This window comes from Ischnura elegans, chromosome 3 (assembly GCF_921293095.1).
Source record: "Ischnura elegans chromosome 3, ioIscEleg1.1, whole genome shotgun sequence".
Taxonomy (NCBI): domain Eukaryota; kingdom Metazoa; phylum Arthropoda; class Insecta; order Odonata; family Coenagrionidae; genus Ischnura; species Ischnura elegans.
In genome coordinates this window covers 133346678-133368301 of record NC_060248.1, presented here as the reverse complement: position 1 = coordinate 133368301, position 21624 = coordinate 133346678, and the positions used below count along the sequence as shown (strand labels likewise).

Below are 21624 nucleotides of genomic sequence, written 5' to 3'. Positions count from 1 at the left end.
ACAATCTCGTGTACAATTGCTTCTTGACATAACTGTGATCTTCCACCTTTATATTTCTGGCTCTCGCGTAGTGTTCTGCATAGTCTGAAAACGAAGGATGGAGAAAGCATAAAAGCATTGAAATATCTTTATCCTCTCCATTAATTTACTATCACTATTGTTTTGACTTTCATTGTTTCATTAGTGTTGAGATTACTGTGTATGCAATAACCAACGAAACAATAACTAACCTGTAATTATACTCTGTCCAAAGCTTAATCGGCCCCAAGAAAATTATTTAAGACCTTATAAAAGGCAGTTTTTTAGACTAAGGCCTTTTAGGTGATTCATCGAAGCACCAGTGATGGCATATGGCCCAGCTATTAATAGGATTATAGTTCTTTTAAAGAACTTACTTCTAAGGAAGTTTGGTCCAATGGTGTCAGCAACCCACACATTTACAGCTCCAGCTGGAAGAATTTGTTCACAAGGCAAACTGGTATATTTACGGGAGTGCAATCCTTGATGATTTTCTCCACGGGTCTCCGAGGAGCCTCTCTTCTTTGAGAACGATACCTAGCCATGTTGACACACGCACACCACAAGCGAGACTGAACGATCTATCTACACCGGAAGTAGCGACGCTGGCTCGAAAGTGGGAGTGGGATAAGGACCGGAAATTGACGTTACCATTGGGCATTTACTCTAAAATTGAAAAAAAGTGATTTTCCCGTACGCTCTATGGTTATTCTAGAGAGCATACGGGAGTGAAATGTTTCGAAGTCCAGAGAATCCAAGATGGCGCCGAGCTCAATGACAAAAGACAATGCGCTACGCGCATGGAAATCAAAGAATGATTCAGATGACGTATAGCACTAATCATCAACCTTTAACTTCCTCACTAGACCAAACTTCCATGAAAGAAACATGTAAAATAGTATTATTCACTGTAAGATCTTAGTTAAAATTGTTGATAATATTTATTCTGTGAAAACGCAATGAATACATTAAAAATGCATATTTATAACTTTTCGTTGAAGCATGTTTTTAAAATTATATGGCAAAAATTGAAGGTTTAATTTCTGTACATGCATTAATTACCCAATCTGGACTGGAGATTCTGGCCCAGTTTTGGCGTATCTGGCCCAGTACTGGTCGGTTCTGGTCCAGTACTGGCCGTTTCTGGTCCAGTACAGGCCGGTTCTAGTCCATTACTGGTTTATTACCGGCCGGTTCTGGCCCAGTACTGGCGTTTCTGGCCCAGTACCGGTCGGTTCTGGTCCAGTACTGGCCGGTTCTAGTCCATTACTGGTTTAATACCGGCCGGTTCTGGCCCAGTACTGGCCGGTTCTTGTCAAGTACTGGCCGGTTCTTGTCAAGTACTGGCCGGTTCTGGTCCAGTACTGGTTTAACACCAGCCGGTTCTGGCCCAGTACCGGCCGGTTCTGGCCCAGTACCGGCCGGTTCTGTTCCAGTGCTAAATCAATACTGGTCGGTTCTGGCCCAGTACTGGCCGGTTATGGCCCAGTATTGGCCGGTTCTGGCCCAGTATTGGCCGGTTCTGGTCCAGTACAGGATTAATACTGACCCAGTATAAATCCAGTACTTAACCAGCATAAATCCAGTACTGGACCAGAAAATTTTTCCACATGGGTAGACTGGCTCGCTCAGATTCCAGTCCTAAAGAGCTTCCTATCGCCTCCCAGGAAAGGTATTTTTAAGTTGAAAGCATCATTGACTGCCTCGAGGAGGAAAATAAGTTCACCATAAAACTCTCGACCGGACTGCCAAAAGAATACACATTTCACATGAGTACGTACGCTTTCGCCAATATTACTTGCATGTCTCACTTTTTTATGAACTAAAAAACATTTTAGATGCACATCAGCTACCTTTCCATTTCTCGACATCGACTTTCAGCGGCGACGAAGTCTACAGTTTCACTAAAATACCCCGCGGTATCATGATGGAATCAGTAACAGGAAGCTTGCTAGGATCAGCCTAAGAATAACCATTTTCCTTCATCTTTACGCAATCTATCGCTTTCAATGAAGGAGAAATGCATCAACCCTGTCGATTTCTGAAACAACAATGCCTGTTCGCTGTCCGTTTGAAGTCTGTTGATAGCCTGTTGGAGATTAGTGAACAGAGTATAAACAGCCAACGAACAATCTCGGGTCACACACAAGTAGGAACAACTTACGAACAGCCTTCTAACAGTTTGTACTCTGTTTGCAGCTTGTTCCTTAACAGGCAGGCAACAAGCATTTCGGGAACAATAGTGAACAAGCTTTTAACAGGCAGGGGCCGGTTGGTAGTATGTTTCACCGAACAGGGAATGAACAGACAACAGTGAACAAACACTAAACACCCTATCGATTTACGTAAAAATATAAAACAGGCCCCTGCCTGTTCGCTGTCAGTTTGGAGCCTTTTGGAGATTTTGAGAACAGATTATGAACAACGTACGAACAATTGTTTTAAGTTTCGGAATTTGGACAACAATTTGGATTAATCAAAATTTAATTGAGTACAAGGAAGTTTAATTGAATCCAAAGAAAATATCATCTACTTAAACAGTAATTATATACGCTTGAATTCATTATCACGATTACCATCAACCACGGATGACGGTTATTGAAGTGAGCACGCAAATTATATCAGCTATCTGCACGGCTTACGCACGTTAAATACTTTACTTCGCCAATTACAGGCAGGGGCCGTATGTTTCAGCCAAGGAGTATGTACTCTGTGGTTTCAGCGGACTGGGAACGAACAGACAACAGTGAACGGACACTCAACAGGCAAGGGCCGGTTCATAGTCCGTTTCACGGTACAGGGTACGAACAGAGAACAGTGAACAGCTAGTGAACGTTCTCAACAAGGACGGAAAGATAGCATGGTGCTGCTACCTACCTATAGAAGATAGCAAACGCAAACAATAACCCCAATAACCGATACCGTTATCCGAACAGTTTACCGCAGTTTACGAGCACATGGTCGACTGCGTTGTGGTGAAGTTGTTGGTTGCGGAGAAAACAGTTATTTATTTGAGTATTATTTAACCTGTGCTAAATGCCCGCAGTGACGAATTAAGTAATTCGTGCATCCATTCAGTGATAGTGAAAGTCGTGAAGTGATATTTGTTCTTGAGTGTGTTTATTTAATAATTTATTTTGTCTCTTAAGTTTTTGAGCAAGTACTGAGATTTGTATTGTATTTGTATTATGCGTATGTGCGTTACGTCGCCAATAAGAACCGACAAACATTGTCAGAGGACTGTCTTTCTTGTAGGTTTGTTTGTGAGAAGTGAAATCATCGTGGTCATAAATATTCTTTAAAGGCGTGTTTCTCTTTCAATATCACACGTATTATATTGGCATAGTACAGAATCCGAGTTGTATTAATTTAAGGAAGTACATATTTCTTTGATGAAGGCATGTGAAATATTTGTTGGTGTAGTGGTTTTTCTGTTAATGATGACAAAGGTTGCTTTTCTACAACTATTCAAGATTTTTGTAACTAATGGAATATGTGGAAAAGCACAATAAAAGTTTTTCTTACAATCATTCAAATTTCCTTCCCTCGGGTAATTTTACTACTTCCCATGTGTGATTTTTTTGTAATGACTGAATTTTCATCATCCACAGCTTTTAGCCATTTCTCTTTATCCCATCTCTTCTCTAGCTCATCAAAAGACTCAGGAACACTATAGCAAAAAGACATTGCATTCAATGCACAACATAACTCATCAATAGGATAATATTCTAGGCATGAAGCCGTATTCTCTGTATACAATTTTCCTTTATTACAATTCTCCTCAGAGAAGAACTCTTTACAGTTCATTGTAGGTGCCAAAGTAGCGTTTTCTATTAAACTTTCTGGCCTCCTCCTGACTCGAATGCTCCTCCTTAATCCCAGGTCTACTTCTTTTTCACCCTTACTATCAGAATAATCCAAATCTACCATATCTAGTTCATCACCTAGCTTCTCCTCTTCCCGATTACTCCTCCTTAATCCCAGATCTACCTCTTTTTTACCCTTACTATCAGAATAATCCAAATCTACCATCTCAAGTTCATCACCTTGCTTCTCCTCTTGAGCTATCCTGTGAATTCTCCCACATATCATCATCCCAAAATTCACCTGAGAACTTGCTCCTGCTTTCATCAAATACAACATCACAAGCAGAAATTACTTTTCTTTCCGATAGGCTCCACAATCTATATCCATTAGGACAAAAACCAAGCAAAATACATTTCTTTCCTCTCTCATCAAATTTGCTCTTTAATTCAGATTTGTTTTTACGAGAAAATGCCACGCATCCAAACACTCTCAACTTACTTACATCTGGACGGAAACCAAACCACATCTCTGCTGGAACCTTGACGTTATCTAATGCTTTAGTTGGACTCCTGTTAATTAAGTAGGCTGCAGTCATAGCAGCTTCCACCCAAAATGTTTTTCTTAAACTGGACCCCAAAAGCATGCACCTGGCTTTATCTAAAATAGTTCTATCCTACACGTAAGATAGATATCTATATATTGTCTATTTTCATCTATGTAGATGTATATCTAATAGATGTCTATAAGACATCTATTAGATGTGCAGGTGACAAGGGGCGATTTTGGATACATCTCCGAAAGTGTGTTTTAAAACGCGATTTAAGAGCTATGGAAGCGATATAACATTTGATTTAGGGACAATTTTTTTGGTTCCTTATACTGGAGTGATGGCGGACTTGAAAAATTTTGCGACGCGTAGAACGATGCGTGGCGACTATGCCAACTGTATCTATATATTGTCCATTTTCATCTATGAATAGATGTATGATTCCATTGAATGGGCCTTAGTTTGGCTGTAATTAATTTATTTCCGAGTGGTATTTTTAAGAATCGTTATATAATTTAAAAAAAAGCTTCAAATCTATAACAGGCTCAGTTGGTGTAGTGGTGAGCGCGTTTGGCTATGGAACGGGGAACACTAGTTCAATGTCACGTCGAGGTATTTTTTTTTGTAGTTTTCATTTTGATCATACGGCGACAATTTTTTCACTAATGTTAATTGCATCAAGCATAGGCATGAGAAATTTTTTTATAGATATAGATAAGTATAAAACAGGTAATTAAATATCTAATAGACATCTACAGTAGACATCTGATAGACATCAACAGTAGATGTCTAATAGACATCTACCGTAGATATCTATTAGAACTGCTGCTATTTTGACAATAATATATCTAATAGATATCTATGATAGATGTCTATTAGATAACTATTTATCTATCTGTAGATATCTACTAGATATCTAATAGATGTTTATTTTCTGTGTGGGATTCATCCTCTCTGCAATCCCATTCTGTTGAGATGTGTGTGGGTTGCTTAACTCAAACTGAATTCCTTTCTCCTGAAAAAAAATCTTAACATTCTCATTCACATACTCTGCGCCATTGTCACATCTAAACTGACATATCTTAGAAGAGAATCTGCTAGTTGCCATCGCCTCATAAATTGTTAAATAATTTATTACTTCACTTTTCCTTTTTAAACCATACACTACTGTAAAATGAGAGAAATCATCTATCAAAGTCAGCAAGTATTTTACTCCATTGTAAGCAGTGGGTGATATAGGTCCACATACATCACTATGAACTATTTCAAGCGGTCTACGAGCCCTTTCTCTTCTCTGATTGTGTGGAAGACATGCCTGTTTCCCTTGTACACAAATATCACACAAATCATATTTAGCATTTAACTCATACAGTCCATCTACCGCTTTACCAATCTGCTTCAGCCCATCAACTTCTATGTGGCCCAATCTCCGGTGCCACAATTGTCCATCACTGATACCAATAAATGCCTCGACATTAGATAATTCTTTTAACTCCAATTTATACATATTTGACTCTCTCCATCCCACTGCTACAACAGCTTGATTTATATTGATAGTACATGAACCTTTCTCAAAAATAACTTTGAAACCTTTTTGTTCTAACCTAGAAATAGAAATTAAGTTGCACTTTAAATTTTCAACTATCAATACATTCTTTAGTTCTATTTTCCTTGGTTTCCCATCAACATAAGTCAGTGCATAAACATCACCAATTTCTTTCGAGATTAAATATGTGCTTGCTTTGGCTACACCCATAGGCAGATCCAGGGGGGGGGGCACGGGGGCACGTGCCCCCCCCCAGACCCTCAAAAATATGCAAGATTTTTAATACAGTCCCATTATCATTGCATTCGTTTTGTATTACGAGGTATCCTGGTGCCCCACCCAGAACAAAATCCTGGATACGGCCTTGCTTGTGCCCCTCCCAGAAAAAAATCCTGGATCCGCCCCTGGCTACACCAATCTTAACAAATTCTTTTAGCTTTCTTCTATTAACAACAGGAGTATCTACCGTGACAAGATGGTCAGAAGCACCAGAATCTAGAATCCATACATTATTTACCTTGTAATTTACTGTTCCAAATGTGACAAAACTATGCGCTGGCAGTTCATCCTCAGAAGACTCCTGTCTTATGCAATTTGCATTACCTGATTTTAAATTATCTGCACCTTTGTACATCCTTCCACTTGGTCTCCAACACTCGGTCACCTTATGGCCTCGAAGCTTGCAATTGTGGCAAACAAGGTGAGACTTGCCAAACCTCTTCAGGCTCCTATCTTGGTATCTTGAACCGGCAAATGCTGTGGGAGAAGCATCAGTGACATCTAGTGGACTTCTCCCTGTTTTCTTCTCCTTCCTCTTTGCTTCCTCCTCACTAATACGAAGACGACAGAACTCCATGGTTAACCTCTCCGTAGCCAAGGTTTCCAGTCCTGACACTACAGCATCATACTCCTCAGGCATAGTCATTAGGAATTGTAATACGTTCCCCATATCATCTATCATTTCCCCAACTCTTTTCAAATCCATAATAAGGGCATCATATTTCACACAATATTCATCAAACGTTTCTGATGACGGCCGAAACTCAAGGTTGCTTAACTTCTTTTTCAGCATCATCCTAGTCACGGGAGTTTTCTTTTCATACTTGATTTCTAAATATGTCCATATTTCATTCGCAGTTTCTTTACTTCGCACTTGTAGTAACTGAGAATTTCCCAAGCTCTGAATAATGAACCTTTTACACTTTTTGTCAAGCTTCTTCAATCCCGCTGTAGCGGAACTTTTACTTGCCTGAGTTTCAGCACTGTCTCCTCTCTGTATTTCATAAGGGTCCATCAGTTGCTCAAATGGCACTCTCACATGCTCCAGTAACTCCTTTTCATCTAAGTAAATTTCCATCCGGAACTTCCACTCATCATACCCTGGCGAAAAATCTGTGTAACAAATATGAGTAAAAATATGGTACATTATGTAAAATTACACATTTACTACACTTTTCTACTCACAAAGTTACACAAATCGTACAGCCTGTACATCCTTTACATTATTGATACCACAGCCGTACTCAATGTGATGCATCAGATGTTACACAGATTGTACCACTAAGTTACCAGTCTATTCATGCACCAGAAGTGTACTCAATATATACACATCAATCACTATTTTTGGGGACACAAATGTCATCACAATTTTACCACTGTGTCGTGATACCATTATATTATGTAATTATTATTTTTTAATATAAAGGATTAAATATCGTATTTTGACACTTGCGCCAAAGGCCAAAGCGACCGGCGGCCATCTTGCATACCATGTCCCAACAGCCGTCGATGAAACATTCGCAGCTACTGTATTATGTGACTTTGCGAATTTAGCTATGCTGTAGAATCTTATTTTACAAGCAAATTTACGTTGAAGTACGCAATGGAAGAGGTAAATAATCCGTGTTTCGCAATGAAGACTGGCAAAAAGGAATGGGAGGAATACTATTTCAGGGACTTTTTAAATCGACGCCGGATAGTTTCTGTGTACTGAATTACCGGGTAAAGTGGATCCTAGCGGCACGAAGAGATATAAGAATATATCTTTGTCAGCATCAACACATATCTGCTGAGCTGACCATGTAAATTTAAGTAAATGGAACATTTTTTCTATTCGTTAGTAAATCACCGAGGTTGTGCATGTAATCTTTCGTATGTACTAATACGATTAATGAACCGCTAATTTCTATCCAATGAGTATTTAAGATTATTAATTACTATATTCACAGTTTAATTACAATTTAGCATGATCTTTGCTTTCGCGGCCATAGTAAAAATACAATCCATTCAGACCGATTAAGTTGAAATATCAGGGTTCTCGCAGAAGAATCCACTTTGTTAGCAGTTAGTTATGGCATTAAAGTATCAGTCTCAATCTCAATTAAATCGTATACGAAGAGTTTTTTCTTGAAAATGAATAACCATAGGAAATATGTCGAAGAATTATAATAATTAATAAGCTGTTCAAAACATAGCCATCAATTTAACTCTCTCCGATCATTATCATTTAGGTATTGATTTTATAGAGTTATCATGTTATCAATTTTCACAATTTGCTGGCAATTTCAGTAGAAGTTGGAATTGGGGCAGAAATAATATCTTCGGAAAATAATATTTCAACTGGTTTAAATATATATCGGATGTCAGTTTGTGAATGCAGTGTACATAACAGGACATAACTGAATTGTCAATAATACCTGAAGATGCTGGCAATAATGCTGGTGAAACTATTGTTATACAAAATGTCTCATGCGACAGAGTCCTATAAAATATTATCATCATGAATATTTACAATTCTGTGAAAGACTTGATTGACGCATCTACCTTTGAAAATGAAGATTACAATGTATATACTTTTTTAATTTCATTGCAGATTTCCGAGTTGGCCCTAATATGAGGCAACACTTCTAAATAAATGATTTTAACGAACTATCCGGTATGTCATGAAAGACATCTTGGAAGCCAACTATAGCTGGATAGGCTACAAAAATAAAAGAGTATTTTCTGAGCTTGGCCTGAAAACAATAATTTTTGGTAAGTTTTATATTACATTTTTTCATCATTAGAGGAGAGATACTGAGGCAATTCTAAATCAAAAGGATATTTCTTTGTGAAAACACCCCAAAAAACATCTATCCCTTTCTTCAGTAAGACTTATTTCTTATTAAGCTCTTCATCCCCACTACATAAGTTATTGTCTAACATATCTCTTCCTTATTTTCCAATTAATCAATCCTTCAAAAATTTTATAAATTACCTATGATGATTAATTGGACTACATTTTGTTGATATCATTGTCATAGAGAATACCTCTTCTTTTACAGATGCAGTTTGACTTTATCACCTAAGTGCTTCATCTAAGGAATTAGAAAATTACATTTAAAAGGATTGGCTTAGACATGACAAATTTAGGGATGCCTAGAAGAAAGGCCATCATATTGATCATCCTAATCAGTAGTGCGGTTCTCACTTCTTTGTAGCATTAGTGTGTAATTAATTTTCCCATATTTTGTCAATTGGTGTTTTAACTTTTAAGTTATATTGAATAACAATATTAAATTTCCTAAATTTGATATCTTTGTGGAAGTATTCTGAAGCTGTTTATTAGTGTAGCTTCTTTTAAAATTCTGTTTGAAAATAAATAGATTTGTGATAACATAAATGCATAAAAGTGGTAGAATTTATTTTTCTGTTAATAACCAAATGAGTTTTATTAATGGTTGCACAAAAGTCCACAGAGGTGATGACCATGTTGTCAAAGCTGGCCAGCGATTTAAATGGAAGACATAACACTGGCTTGGGGAAGAAGAAAATCTCAGGAGCCTGGCTTCGTAAGTTACTTCAAATTTTATTTTACCTATTGGCTTAATATAAGTTAGCAGGAATCAACATGGTATGAGGTAAAATAAATAAGAGCAGTAACTTAAGGGGTTGTTATGTATGAAAATGTTGTGAAAAATAAGGCCCTCTCAACCACTGTTTCATTTCATTAAAAAAAAAGAAAGATTGTTTTAACAGAAAAAGTGTCATGTTATGCATTAAACCAAATTTTTGTCCATTTTATCGTGTTATAAAATTTTGCTTGACAAATGTTCTTAATTTTACTTTTTCATTTAACAGGAACTATCAAGATTATCAAGAGGGAGTAAAGGAGGCAACAATTGATGATTTATATTCTTCTTCAAACAGCAATAAAGATTGATTTTTAAACATTCCTGCATTTATGTTTTTAATTTTAATCCTAATTGCATGGAACCCTTGTTACCATTATTGTACAGCTGTACACTAAATGGTACTATAGTGTACATCATGTACACATCATGTACCACAGCAGACTCGGTACTCACTGTACACAAATCAGCGCCAATTGTTACACAAGTTACACACAAAACCTACACAGATTGGGCCACTTTACCACAAAGTTACACAGATTTTACACTGGAGTTACAACTATGTACACTATAGTTACACACAGCCTACAAAGAGTTTACCGTTTTCCTACACTAATGGTACACTCCAAAGTTACCATTAGGTTACACAAATGTTACCATTCTTTTCTGCCAGGGTATTCCTTGCCATCAAAGAGTGGAATTTTATATCTTTCGTCATCCATACTTCCGGAGACTAAATCGTTCCCCTTAAAATTCTTACAAATCGAATTTAACAACGATTCCTTTTTTTCCGATGAAATGCTGGGTCCATAACCTGTTGTAGTGGGTAGAATTTAAGGCGGATGGAAATTAATGCTTAACTTCAATGTTAACAGAACATGTATCCTCTTTGGTTAAAATTCACATACTGAAACTCTTATATATTAGAAAATCAATAAAAGCAACAATGCACATAGTAACACAGAAATCAACATTGAAATTGCATTCGTATATACCAACATTTACACAACTTTTGGTAACTAAGGAAAATATATATTTGGCATATTTAAAAACTTAAGTTACAAATTTTTGCCCATTAATTATATTACGAACTTATTTTAATATCTTGGATTAAAAATAGTATTTTGAAACTTGCGCCAAAATGACCGGCGGCCACCTTGTATGTCATGTGACCCAACGGACATCGCCATCCTAATCTCGCCATGCTAATATGGATAACAGCAAATGAAACTGTTTACATTCGAAGTTACCCTATATTGTGACTTTGCGAAATTAGCTGTGCTGTAAAATCTTGTTTTACAAGCAAAATTTTCTTTGAAGTACGCTAAGGAGGAGGAAAATAATCCGTGTTTCGCAGTGAAGGCTGGCAAAAAGGGATTGCAAGAATACTGTTTGAAATCAACGACGAATTAAGTTTCTGTGCATCGAAATACCGGAAACAGTGGCTCTTAGCGGCTCAAAGTGATTTAAGAAGATACCTTTATCAGTACCAACCCGTCTCTGCTGTGCTGACTATGTTAATGTGAGTAAATAGAACATATTTTTCTATGCGATAGTAAATCACCGAACATGTGTACGTGCCCTTTCGTATATTCTAATACGATTTTTATGCACTCATGCGATTACTGAATTGCTAATTTTAATCCAATAATTATTAAGATTATTCATAATTATGGTCTGAGTGTAATTACAATTTAGCGTAATCTTTGCTTTCGCTTAAATAGTAAAAATACAATCCATTCAGACGGATTAAGTTGAAATATCAGGATTCTCGCGGTAGAATGCACTTTGTTAATAGTTCTTTATGACATTATGGTATTAGTGTCAGTCTTAATTAACTCGTATATTAAGGGTTTTTCTTGAAAATTGGGAAAATGTCAAAGAATTAAGGTTATTAAGAATCTGTTTAAATCATAACCATCAATTTAAGTCTTTGCGATCGTTATCATTGAAGAATTGATTTGTCCATTTTTTACAAATGCCTTACAGTTGGAAGAGGATGCAGAAAACTACACGTACTGGGAAATGATGTGAGGCCCTATGAGGATAAAGGAAACAGTGACGCCTCATATATTGGAATGCCAGGATCAGGACACCCCAGTCTCTCCAGATCACCTGTAGTTAGAAAGAGAAAAATTCTCGAGCTCCTGCAGGAGCAAGAAGAGCCGAAGGAGGTGCAAATGGACCATGCTAACCCCGGAAATGGCAACGACGAGGCTGATGAAGATACATTATTCGTCAATTGATGCTGGAGGACCACATTCTTCCCAACGCTAGTGGGGCTCCCACTTCTACTTTAAAGGGGGTACAAAATTTAATGATGTATAGAAGCAAGCATGAGCAAAGAAGTGGCTGCTCTTGAACAATTGCGAGTTCTCCAATCAATCAAAGTTGAAAATAAGTCTCTTTTTTTGCCCACCCCTACCAATAAAATTGAATGTAACGTTTGTGATAGTACCTCCTGTGAAAACTTGGATTAATCATTTTGAGAGAGTGGCTGTAGTTATTCCAGACTATTCAGAGCATTAGGAAAGAGGGATGAAGAAAATCAGTATCAAACGCATAATCTTTTACATAGTAAGAAATCGTACTCTGTATTTGGGGATTCCATGTTTAGATTACATTATTATTTCTTCATTATCTGATCGCATTATTATGTCTACCCTGCATCTCATGATTTACCTAAAAATAATTAAATTCAATGATTCCCTGCTGGTTCTGGCCCATTAATTTTGGCAGTTATTATTCCACTATTGGTGGTATTTTAAGGCCTGTGTTGCCTCTTTTTTAAAATAACTTGAAAGATTGATGTCAAGGGACATTAAGTACCAACAAAGTGAGTGAAAGTGACTTTCATTGGATATTTATCCATTGCTCTCAGCGAAACCGTACAATTGTTTACAAATTGTATAAAAAATGTGTACCTTGTTCAAAAATTTGGCTTTACACAATTTGTGTGTAGTTTACACTTTTTTATACAATGTATGAAACTGTGTAAATTGTAAACAATGTGTAAATATCGTGTAAAGCCAAATAGTTGTACATTGTACACAGTCTTTATAAAATTTTCATTATGATTCAAACTTCTTGCATGCTCCTTTCACACATTTCGCGCACTTCTTCTATTGATTCTTTCTGTGCACCTTTTTTAATGTGCGTATGTTAGATTGTGTATGTACCCATTCCTCTTACGCATGTTAACATCTTTCCTTCAACAATTTATCTATGAAACACGTTTTATTGGCCAATGGCATTTAGTTGGCCACATTTGTTTTTATTTTATGTTGAGGTGTTCAAAATTTTTCAAATTAGATAAAATAATGCATGATTGATACCATGTAGAACTTGCACACAATGAGCATGGTAAGGAGTAAAATTTCTGTATATTTTCACTTTTTATTACTTTTCTGATTGACTTCAATATCAATGAATCATTTTTGAGGAAATATAACTTTATGGCAGTTAATAATTCATAGAATAGCATAATGGCTCAGTACACAATTTTATATTAAGGGCGCGCCCGAGCACGGTCGCGGAAGGCGATGCAGACCCTTCCTATTAACCAATTTGTGCTTCGCTCGTTATAGGTACATAGCGGTTTCTTGACTCAGAATATTTATAAAGGTTAAATCTGTGCCTTGAGACAAAGACGGGTCTTTTACCAGGTTTCCTACAGGATATATTTGACGCTTAATTTCACGAATTACGATTTTTTCAATGACCATCACCACGGCGCAAAATCACGCAAAGAAAATCCCACCGACCAAAGCATAATATAATCTTTCAAGTATAAGCAAAGGCTACACGTATGCTACACGTCGTAAATCAAAGCTACAATTTGGGAAATTGTGAGACCTTGCAGCCAGTTTTTCGATAACGCGCAGTCGTTTCGAGTCATCCTAAACACCCCTCCTCCTTCCGCGAGTCATCCTTCACTTCTTTGCCTCCCCTCCTGACCCTCCCTTCCGAGGCGCGCAGGCCCTCCCCTCAACAGCAACACCGGCAGCCGGCCGGTCACACGTTTTCTTAGCTGCTTGATTTTGAGGTCGCATCGTCGTTCTTTCGTTTTGCGTATTTCTTTTTGTGGTGCGATGGAAGTGTCTAGAAAGCCCCGAGGGAAACGACGCCATCGAAAAGAATAGACGCCTTGGAAAAGGAAGACGTGCAACAAACTGAGACTTCTGTCAAATTAACATAAAATTATCTCCATAATGTTTTCTTATCTTTTGATAAAATTGTCAGAAGTATATGTCTACAGTTGCGTTTTGTTTTAAAATGAGTAATTTTTAAGGATGCCATAACAAGAATGAAAATGTTTATTAAATGTTTAAAAAAACTTATTGTTGAGGATATTTCGCTAAAGATGAGACGACATTACAGTTTTATACACTTGCATACATTATAAATTCCATATAAGTGTTATTTTTTGATTTTTTCATGTGCAAATTACGATTTTATTCATAAGATATATGTTACGGACTCAACGATAGCGCTGGCAAGTCGGAAGCTTGTCTCGGAAAGCGCGGCTGCAAGGATATTGTTTCTTATTCTTGGAGAACCCATATCTTACCGCAATACACCCGCATTTTTCTAACCACATTCTACTAGGTCTCTCATAGCTCCCATCAGCTCAAACATTGGAAAGGGCTCAAGATTGGCGGCGGGCACTTCCCTGCCTACCGCGGTAACCCCTATTGTGACCTTTAAACCCTACCTCAGTCTTACGATTTTTACCTAGCGTTTAAAAAGTTTTCTACTAAAAGCATAGCTGTCCGTTTGTAGAAATGCCGCTAACTGCTTTATTGCCTCGTTATGTGAAGGGTTTTTGCCATTTTGAGGATCGCTTATCTTCGATACAGGTGATTTCTACGAGGTGGCACGCACGGGGTTTTCCACAAATGCTTCTTCCCAATTGATTGAAAAACATTCCTTTCACGATTTTACCGAGAAAATTAGTCAACTTTTACTAGTAAGTGTCAAAGGATCTCAGTGTTTGTGCTACAGAAGCGAGGAACCAAGGTCTATTTTCCCTAGAGCGTGAGATTTCAGCGTTGAGGACGAACTACCACTACTGGAGGATATCTCGCAACGAAAAAAAGGTTCCTATGTTTTCCAAGATAAATATCTCACTGATTTCGTGTGTTGTATTATGCAGGGTATTATACTCTAATTTCGATTTTCATCTTTGATGATTCAGTTTGTTGATATTTCGGATAAGAAAAATTGAGCAAATGAAAGAACCACGAAAAGAAATACATGACGCTATTGTTAATGGAAGTGGAAATTCGTTGTCCTCAAAACGTAAATTTGCCGTTCAATATCTTCTCAATAAGTTTAACTTAGAGCAAGAAGTGAGGACAAAGGAAATAATGCAGAATGTCATAAAAAATACTTTTTCAATACGCATTTCCAGAAATGGGACGAATGTAAGAGAACCAGCAACTTTGAAAAAAACGTCGATGTTTGTGAGAGAAGGATATACCCACCTGACATGCATAATCCTTGAGACTCCTTGCACAGTTTGTAACCTATTATTGTTCGTATTGGCGTTCGTATTCGTATTGGATTTACTTTCCTCCTAGGCGATTTTATATCACTATTGCTATCTAATTCCTAGTTTTTCTGGTTAAAGCAGCAAAGAAAGGCCTAAGAAAGACTTTCAGAGGTCTAGTGATAGGTCTAACAATAAGAGCAGAAAAGTGACTGGTTTGAGAAAGCAACAGCAGCTGAGCTATCGCTAGCCACATCTGTGACACTGCGCTCGCAAGGGAATGATGCGGCAGCGAAAATAATCACGGAAATGACCACGACCACCCCCACCCGAGGGAAACGGATATTACAGAAATAGAGGAAAATACCTTCTACTCAAAAGAAACTGACGCCAGAGGAAGCTATTTCGCTGATTGTTGATGGAAATTTAACGAAATTTCTATCCAAAATTATTCGTAAGACTGCCAAGATCTGTGGCTATCAGCTTTATTCTAGTTATGAAAGGGCTAGACGAAAAAAAATCTTCATACCCAGAGGGGACATCAGTGGAAGAAAAAAATTAAAGTATACTTTCAAGGGCTTCTGAACCACACAGCCTCGCGCATCATAGTATCAATGCCAAGATTCAGTGATGATCATGAGGCCAACTTATCCTTTGAATGCAAATGAAAACTAGTTGTAGAGCTGGTGATTTTATTCTTTATGTTTTCTTATGATTTAAATGTTTGTGTTAATTCATAATGGTTCATAAATAATTTCATGTTATTGTTGCATTTTTAAAAATATAAAATGCTTGCGATGTGATTTCTGATGAGTGTTATATCAGAAAAAATGATGACACAAAGTTCAACTATTAATTAAGTACTCCTTTTGTCTTGAAATGCAGGTTTCGGCTCTCCCACAGAATTTTTTTTCATCATGTTCTGTTTTATTGCTTCTTTTCATCGGTGTTAATAAAAAATATTAGTAGCTGTAACTTAAGTAACCATTGCTTTTCGCATCCAAGCATTCGTGTGATTTTCAAGCAAGCTAGCTGACATATATTGTCACATTTTTAAAATAATTAATTATGTTAGTTTAATATATTTTACGTAAGTATATATCAAATGAGAAACCTCTCCATTTTTCGTTTGCCACCCGTTTTTCCCTTCCGTTTCGAAAATTGCAAGGGATGATATCTTCATTTCGTAAAAAGACTCTACATTCCGTTTAAATTACATATTAAACCACAATTCAATGCTGAAATTTTATTTTTTTAATTTTGTTTATTCTCAAACCACCGAATACAGCTCAGATTGAGCTATTTTACATTGAGTATTGAAAAAGTTCTACAATTATTTACACGAACAACCAAGCTCTGGATAGGGGAAACCTACCCAGGCGGGACTCGAACCCGCAATTTCTTGTATGGCAGACGAGGATATTACCCAGTCACCACCGAGGTCGGTGGCGTGATGTTGACGAAATGCCTGTTTACATAATGAAGATATCATCGCCAACAATTTCGGAAAAGGTGTAAACTCAAAAGGACCTTCGCATTCACAGGCCTATTTTTCAGCGCACGAGAGAGGAACCAGAAGTTGGTTTCTACTATTTTTAATTGGTTCGCCGCCACTTAGGTGTCACATATCAACTCCGACTGCGACCCCTGTTCCTGCGACCCGTATCAAATTTATCTTAAGAATCAAATTTCTCCTCGGGTGAGTCGTCGCGGGTGAAGTTTGGGAGGGGAGAGTTGCCTCCCCCCCTTTCTCTCCCTCGCGGCGCTTCGGCTTCCGTCTCCATATCCCGGCGCTGCGGCTAGAGGCCTTCGTGAGCCGTTAAATTGGTAAATTCAAACGCTAGGGCGCCCCCTCAAGTATGAGAAACATGCATAATGGCTGAGCATTCTAGATATGGTTAAACCTATGAGATGGATTGGGAGTACAGCCAAAGAGTTGATAATTCTCATGATCCGTGAGAAAAAGGATGTTTTGGAATAGATGAGGAGATGACAAATTTGGTGGCTATACGATGATACTTCCACAGTTATCACTTTTGAATTAGTTTGCACATTCTTTTGACACTATTTCTAATTCCACTATTCCCACTTCGTGCTTCCCTCAAACTCTAGGCACAATTTTTAAGCGCTTTTCACAATTTCTTTCAGTGCCTTTTGCACTTTCTTTTCACGCTTTTTGCACTTCCCTGTATTCCCAATTCACGCTTTCCTCACACTTTTAAGGCACTCTGCACGCTTTTCTCACTCTCTTTGCACGCTTTTCTCACACTTTATGTACATTTCAGTAGTCCCAATGCACGCTTTTCTCACACTTTTTGCACACTTTTGGGGGACATTGCACACTTTTCTCACACTCTTTGCACGCTTCTCAGAACGCTTTTTGAACACTTTCTGCACGGTTTTTGCACACTTCATTTTCACCAGGGTTATTTCTCCCAATAGTAGATATCTCTCAAGACATCAGTGCCGAGATTTCCGATTTTGGATGTACAGCCCGTGATTTACAAATATCGACCTATCGACTACAATAGATTTCGTCGGAAGTCGATTTCCAACTATACAAGGCATACAAGATGTCTGCCGGCAACATGTTACCGGTGTTATGTGTATTACCGTTAGCCGAATACAGTTTCTGTTATCTGCATTGAGTTGCGAATAAATGATCATCCGACTGTAAGGTGTTTTGTTTGCCTTTTGTGAAATTCTTCCAGAGTCCTCGTATGGGTATTAACCGCTAAACGTGTGAGTAGATGTTTGAGTATTACTATTCATATTAGGCAGAGTTTATTCATTTTATTGTGAACCATTTTTTTACCAAGTGGATTTATTGAATGTTTTGCCGACGTAGATATCTGGTTGACTCGAGTTAAACGTTAATAACTAATTGGATGTTATCATTGCACTAAAATCAAAAGCGTACGGTTTATCAAATAGTATTTATTGCGAAAGCGCAATTCGTCAAGGCCGGAATCTACAACAGAAAACGCCAATTTTAGTAGCCAATTTTAGAAATTCCAGGAGTGAGACAGCGCGCTTTCGCAGCAAACATAACTGCGAAAAAATAAGGATTTTGGTAGGTATTAGCGAAATGAAAATATTTGATTCGTGCAGGATATTTGAATCTGAAGACAACAGTCTTCGTCTCATGGCGCCATGACTCCTAATTGTCGAGTGTAAGTAGGATTACAAGCTATGTACTTTGCCACATTCAATGAATGTGACGAAAGCCTATAAGAATGCGCAGTAAAATATTGAAACTGTTGGACCAAAGAAAAATATTTGGGTTACATTGTATTAAAGTTTCATTTTTGTCAAAATCTTCGCTTTGACGTTATTCTTAATTATTAGTCCACAGAGTAAGTGATCTAAACCATGATATGCTTAATGTGAAGGTGCAATGAACAGTCTCAGAGTTATTTTAGTTTGTGTACAGCATGTTCAGTTGAGTTTGTCATTGACCACACACATTCAATAAATCCCCTTAGTGAAAATGCTCCTCATTATATTGAATATAAAATCTGGCAAAAAGGTCTAGGCATCTAGGTGCTGATCAAACAAGTAAAAGAAGTTCAGTGGTTGATACCGTTCCTTTCCAAATCCTGGGAAAGACATCCAATGGATGTCCACAAGTGGGATGTTTGGGTATCCATATGGAGTCCAGAGTAAATCATCGAATGGATGTCCACAAGTGGGACACTTGGATATGGGTAGGAAGTCCAGTGGTCATCAACTGGATGTCCATGGATGTCAGCCCTGTCATCCAATGGATGTCCAATGCACGCCATTTCAGTGGCTGGGATACTATTCCATCATATAATACATGAAAGCACAGTTGTGACGTTGCCACCTACTTCATTTCCTAAACAGAGAATGAATACTGAAATTAGGGAGTCATATAATATAAAGCTAGCATTAGAAACGAAAGCTTCTAGTTCATACAGTAAAGCAATATCGTCACGAGCAATACAATAAAAGTTGGTACATATTTATTTTGACATGCAACAAACAAGCAGACGTCGAAACTTAACACAATTACGAAGAAAATCAAACATATTTAGCTTTCAGTAATTATTTCGCATAGCAATGGTCTCACGATAAAGGACCGATCGGTTACAGGTAATTGATTCAATATTTATGCCCGATAAATCACCATTATATTATGAAATTATGACCTATCCCACCTGTCTGAAGCCATTGTGAAATTATCACAACCACAACAAACAGCTGACTTCCAAAACTTTTTTTGTGATCTTCAAAGTGTATCCGAGGTTTTCACATCATTTTTAAATGTAAATAAAGCAATTATTTATACAATTTTGTAAAATTAAGAACAATGTATAAAATATCTTCTCCCTCAGTGATTGCGAAAACTGTTCAGAAAGTTTTTCATACGGGAAGAGGTGGAGCTTCGAAAGAGCTCACGCAATAAATAGCCAGATGCTATTCCGAACAAAATTATTACACCCCTTCATTCAGAATACGGGGTCGTTGCAATAATGACCCGCGGAGTAGCATCAGCTATTTATTGCATCGTTTATCCAGAATAGCAGCCCAGATATCAAAACTGAAAAACCTGGTGCGCATGAAAATGTGCATTTTCAAAAATCCATTAATGAGTTGCACGATGTGGCGGCCACATTTGTAGGGCGCATGGCGGCCCTCAGCTGTCAGGATTGTTGCGCCGGCCGCGAGAGGTGGCGGCGAGCGACAGCATGCCCGTCCGCCATTAGCCTGTAGCTATTTTTCTATTCCGCTTCGGCGGCTGTATCGCTAGTGCGGCTAATAAACGTGCATGCATAGAGTAATTCGCTCATTTAATTAGCGAAACAAACCATTGACCTAGATACGCCAAATTGGTGACCCCGACGTGATCGTGAAGTTTAGCCGCAACGTGCTCCTTGACTGTGACTGCAACGTGACTCGAACAAGCCCAAGTGATCGATTTGAAGTGTTTCGGAACTGTGATTTATTTAATTCTGTTAGTGTTTTTTGTGCCACTGTGATTCGAACGCTCTAAGAATGGCTACCGGCTCTGAAGCAGTTAGTCGCATGGCCATGCGGGTGCCGCCGTTTTGTGCGGAAAGACCTAATTTGTTGTTTGCACAACTAGAGGGCCATTTCAAGATGGCAGGAATCATGGAAGACAATGATAAGTTTTGGGTATTGGTTGCTTATCTCGATACGCGGTACGTCCAAGAAGTCGAGGACATAATTACCAATCCCCCCGCAGCTGACAAATTTACAAAACTCCGCGAAGAGCTCGTCCGTCGGTTATCGGTCTCCGAACATCAGCGTATCAAGCAGCTGTTGGACAACGAAGAGATCGGTAACCGAACTCCTACCCAGTTCCTTCGCCACCTCCGTTTATTAGCTGGTGAGGCCATTCCGGATGATTTCCTACGCACCATCTGGCGCAGCCGCCTGCCACGGCATAAGCACGCCATCTTGGTTACTCAAGCCAACATGAGCTTGGCCGACCTCCCTTCATTGGCGGACAAAGTAGCTGAGGCGACTCCTTCGGCCCAGATCACCGCTATGGGTTCCGACGCGGTGCTAGAGAGGTTAATGACGAAGATCGAGGCGCTAACGCAACAAGTTGCCGCTCTCGCCATGGACCGTGATTCGCGAACCCGCTCTCGTTCCCGCAGCCGGGACCGCCAGCGCAACCGCACCCAATCCTCTCACCGGTCCCAGCAGGACGGCGTTTGCTGGTATCACAGCCGTTTCGGGGAGAGAGCCACGAAGTGCACGCATCCATGCACCTACACTACGGGAAACGAAACGGGCAGTCTATGATGGCGGCGGGAGACTGCCTTCGCAAATCCGACCGCCTTTTCGTCCACGACAGTGTTTTCCGGGAGGAATTGTTAGTAGATACCGGAGTCGATATCTGCGTGTACCCGGTTAAATTCCTAAAGGAGCGACGCCCAAAGACGGATTTTCAGCTGTTTGCAGCAAATAATTCCCCTTACATACGTTCGGGTGCGTGACGCTTTCCCTTTCCCTTGGTCTACGGAGGGAGCTGATTTGGAAGCGGATGTGCCGCAACCCATTCTCGGTGCCGACTTCCTCCACCATTACGGGCTTTTAGTGGACGTTGCGCGGAGGCGTGTGGTGGACAGCGCCTCAACACTCTCGGTGTCTGGTGTAGTTGCCCCTCGGGAGGTGATCCAAGTGCGCGTCATTAATGGTTCACCCCCATGCCTCTTGGAAGAATTCCCAGAGACCACGAGACTGCCGGGCCTTCCTCAGCGAGTGCTGTATTCCACAGAGCACTACATCCATACCGTCCCGGACCATCCACTTAAGTCCAAACCTCGACGTC

General features: G+C 38.8%; 2 protein-coding genes and 1 long non-coding RNA gene across 3 annotated transcripts; 1 reads left to right on the top strand and 2 right to left on the bottom strand.

Annotated features, from left to right (window-relative positions):
• On the bottom strand, positions 1-1059 carry LOC124155138. The gene is made up of 2 exons (XR_006864155.1): positions 396-1059; positions 1-84 (listed from the first exon to the last, which is right to left on the bottom strand). It is a non-coding gene; the product is annotated as an uncharacterized LOC124155138 (long non-coding RNA).
• A 2603-nt stretch (positions 1060-3662) lies between these two features.
• On the bottom strand, positions 3663-7275 carry LOC124155294. The gene is made up of 3 exons (XM_046529012.1): positions 6522-7275; positions 3792-4139; positions 3663-3688 (listed from the first exon to the last, which is right to left on the bottom strand). The coding sequence occupies exons 1-3, from the start codon at positions 7273-7275 to the stop codon at positions 3663-3665; spliced, it is 1128 nt and encodes a 375-aa protein (XP_046384968.1).
• A 13043-nt stretch (positions 7276-20318) lies between these two features.
• LOC124155293 lies at positions 20319-21095 on the top strand. The gene has a single exon (XM_046529011.1). The coding sequence runs from the start codon at positions 20319-20321 to the stop codon at positions 21093-21095; it is 777 nt and encodes a 258-aa protein (XP_046384967.1).
• The last annotated feature ends 529 nt before the right edge of the window (positions 21096-21624 follow it).

Bases quoted from the DNA above. Each gene is read 5' to 3' on its own strand.
- LOC124155294 (XM_046529012.1), bottom strand. From the start codon at position 7,275: ATGGAAATTTACTTAGATGAAAAGGAGTTACTGGAGCATGTGAGAGTG. The intron at 4,140-6,521 runs GTAATGCAAATT...TGATGAAAGCAG, and splicing joins TGCAGATAATTTAAAATCAG to GAGCAAGTTCTCAGGTGAAT. The intron at 3,689-3,791 runs GTAATAAAGGAA...TTTTTGCTATAG, and splicing joins GTTCTTCTCTGAGGAGAATT to TGTTCCTGAGTCTTTTGATG.
- LOC124155293 (XM_046529011.1), top strand. From the start codon at position 20,319: ATGGCTACCGGCTCTGAAGCAGTTAGTCGCATGGCCATGCGGGTGCCG.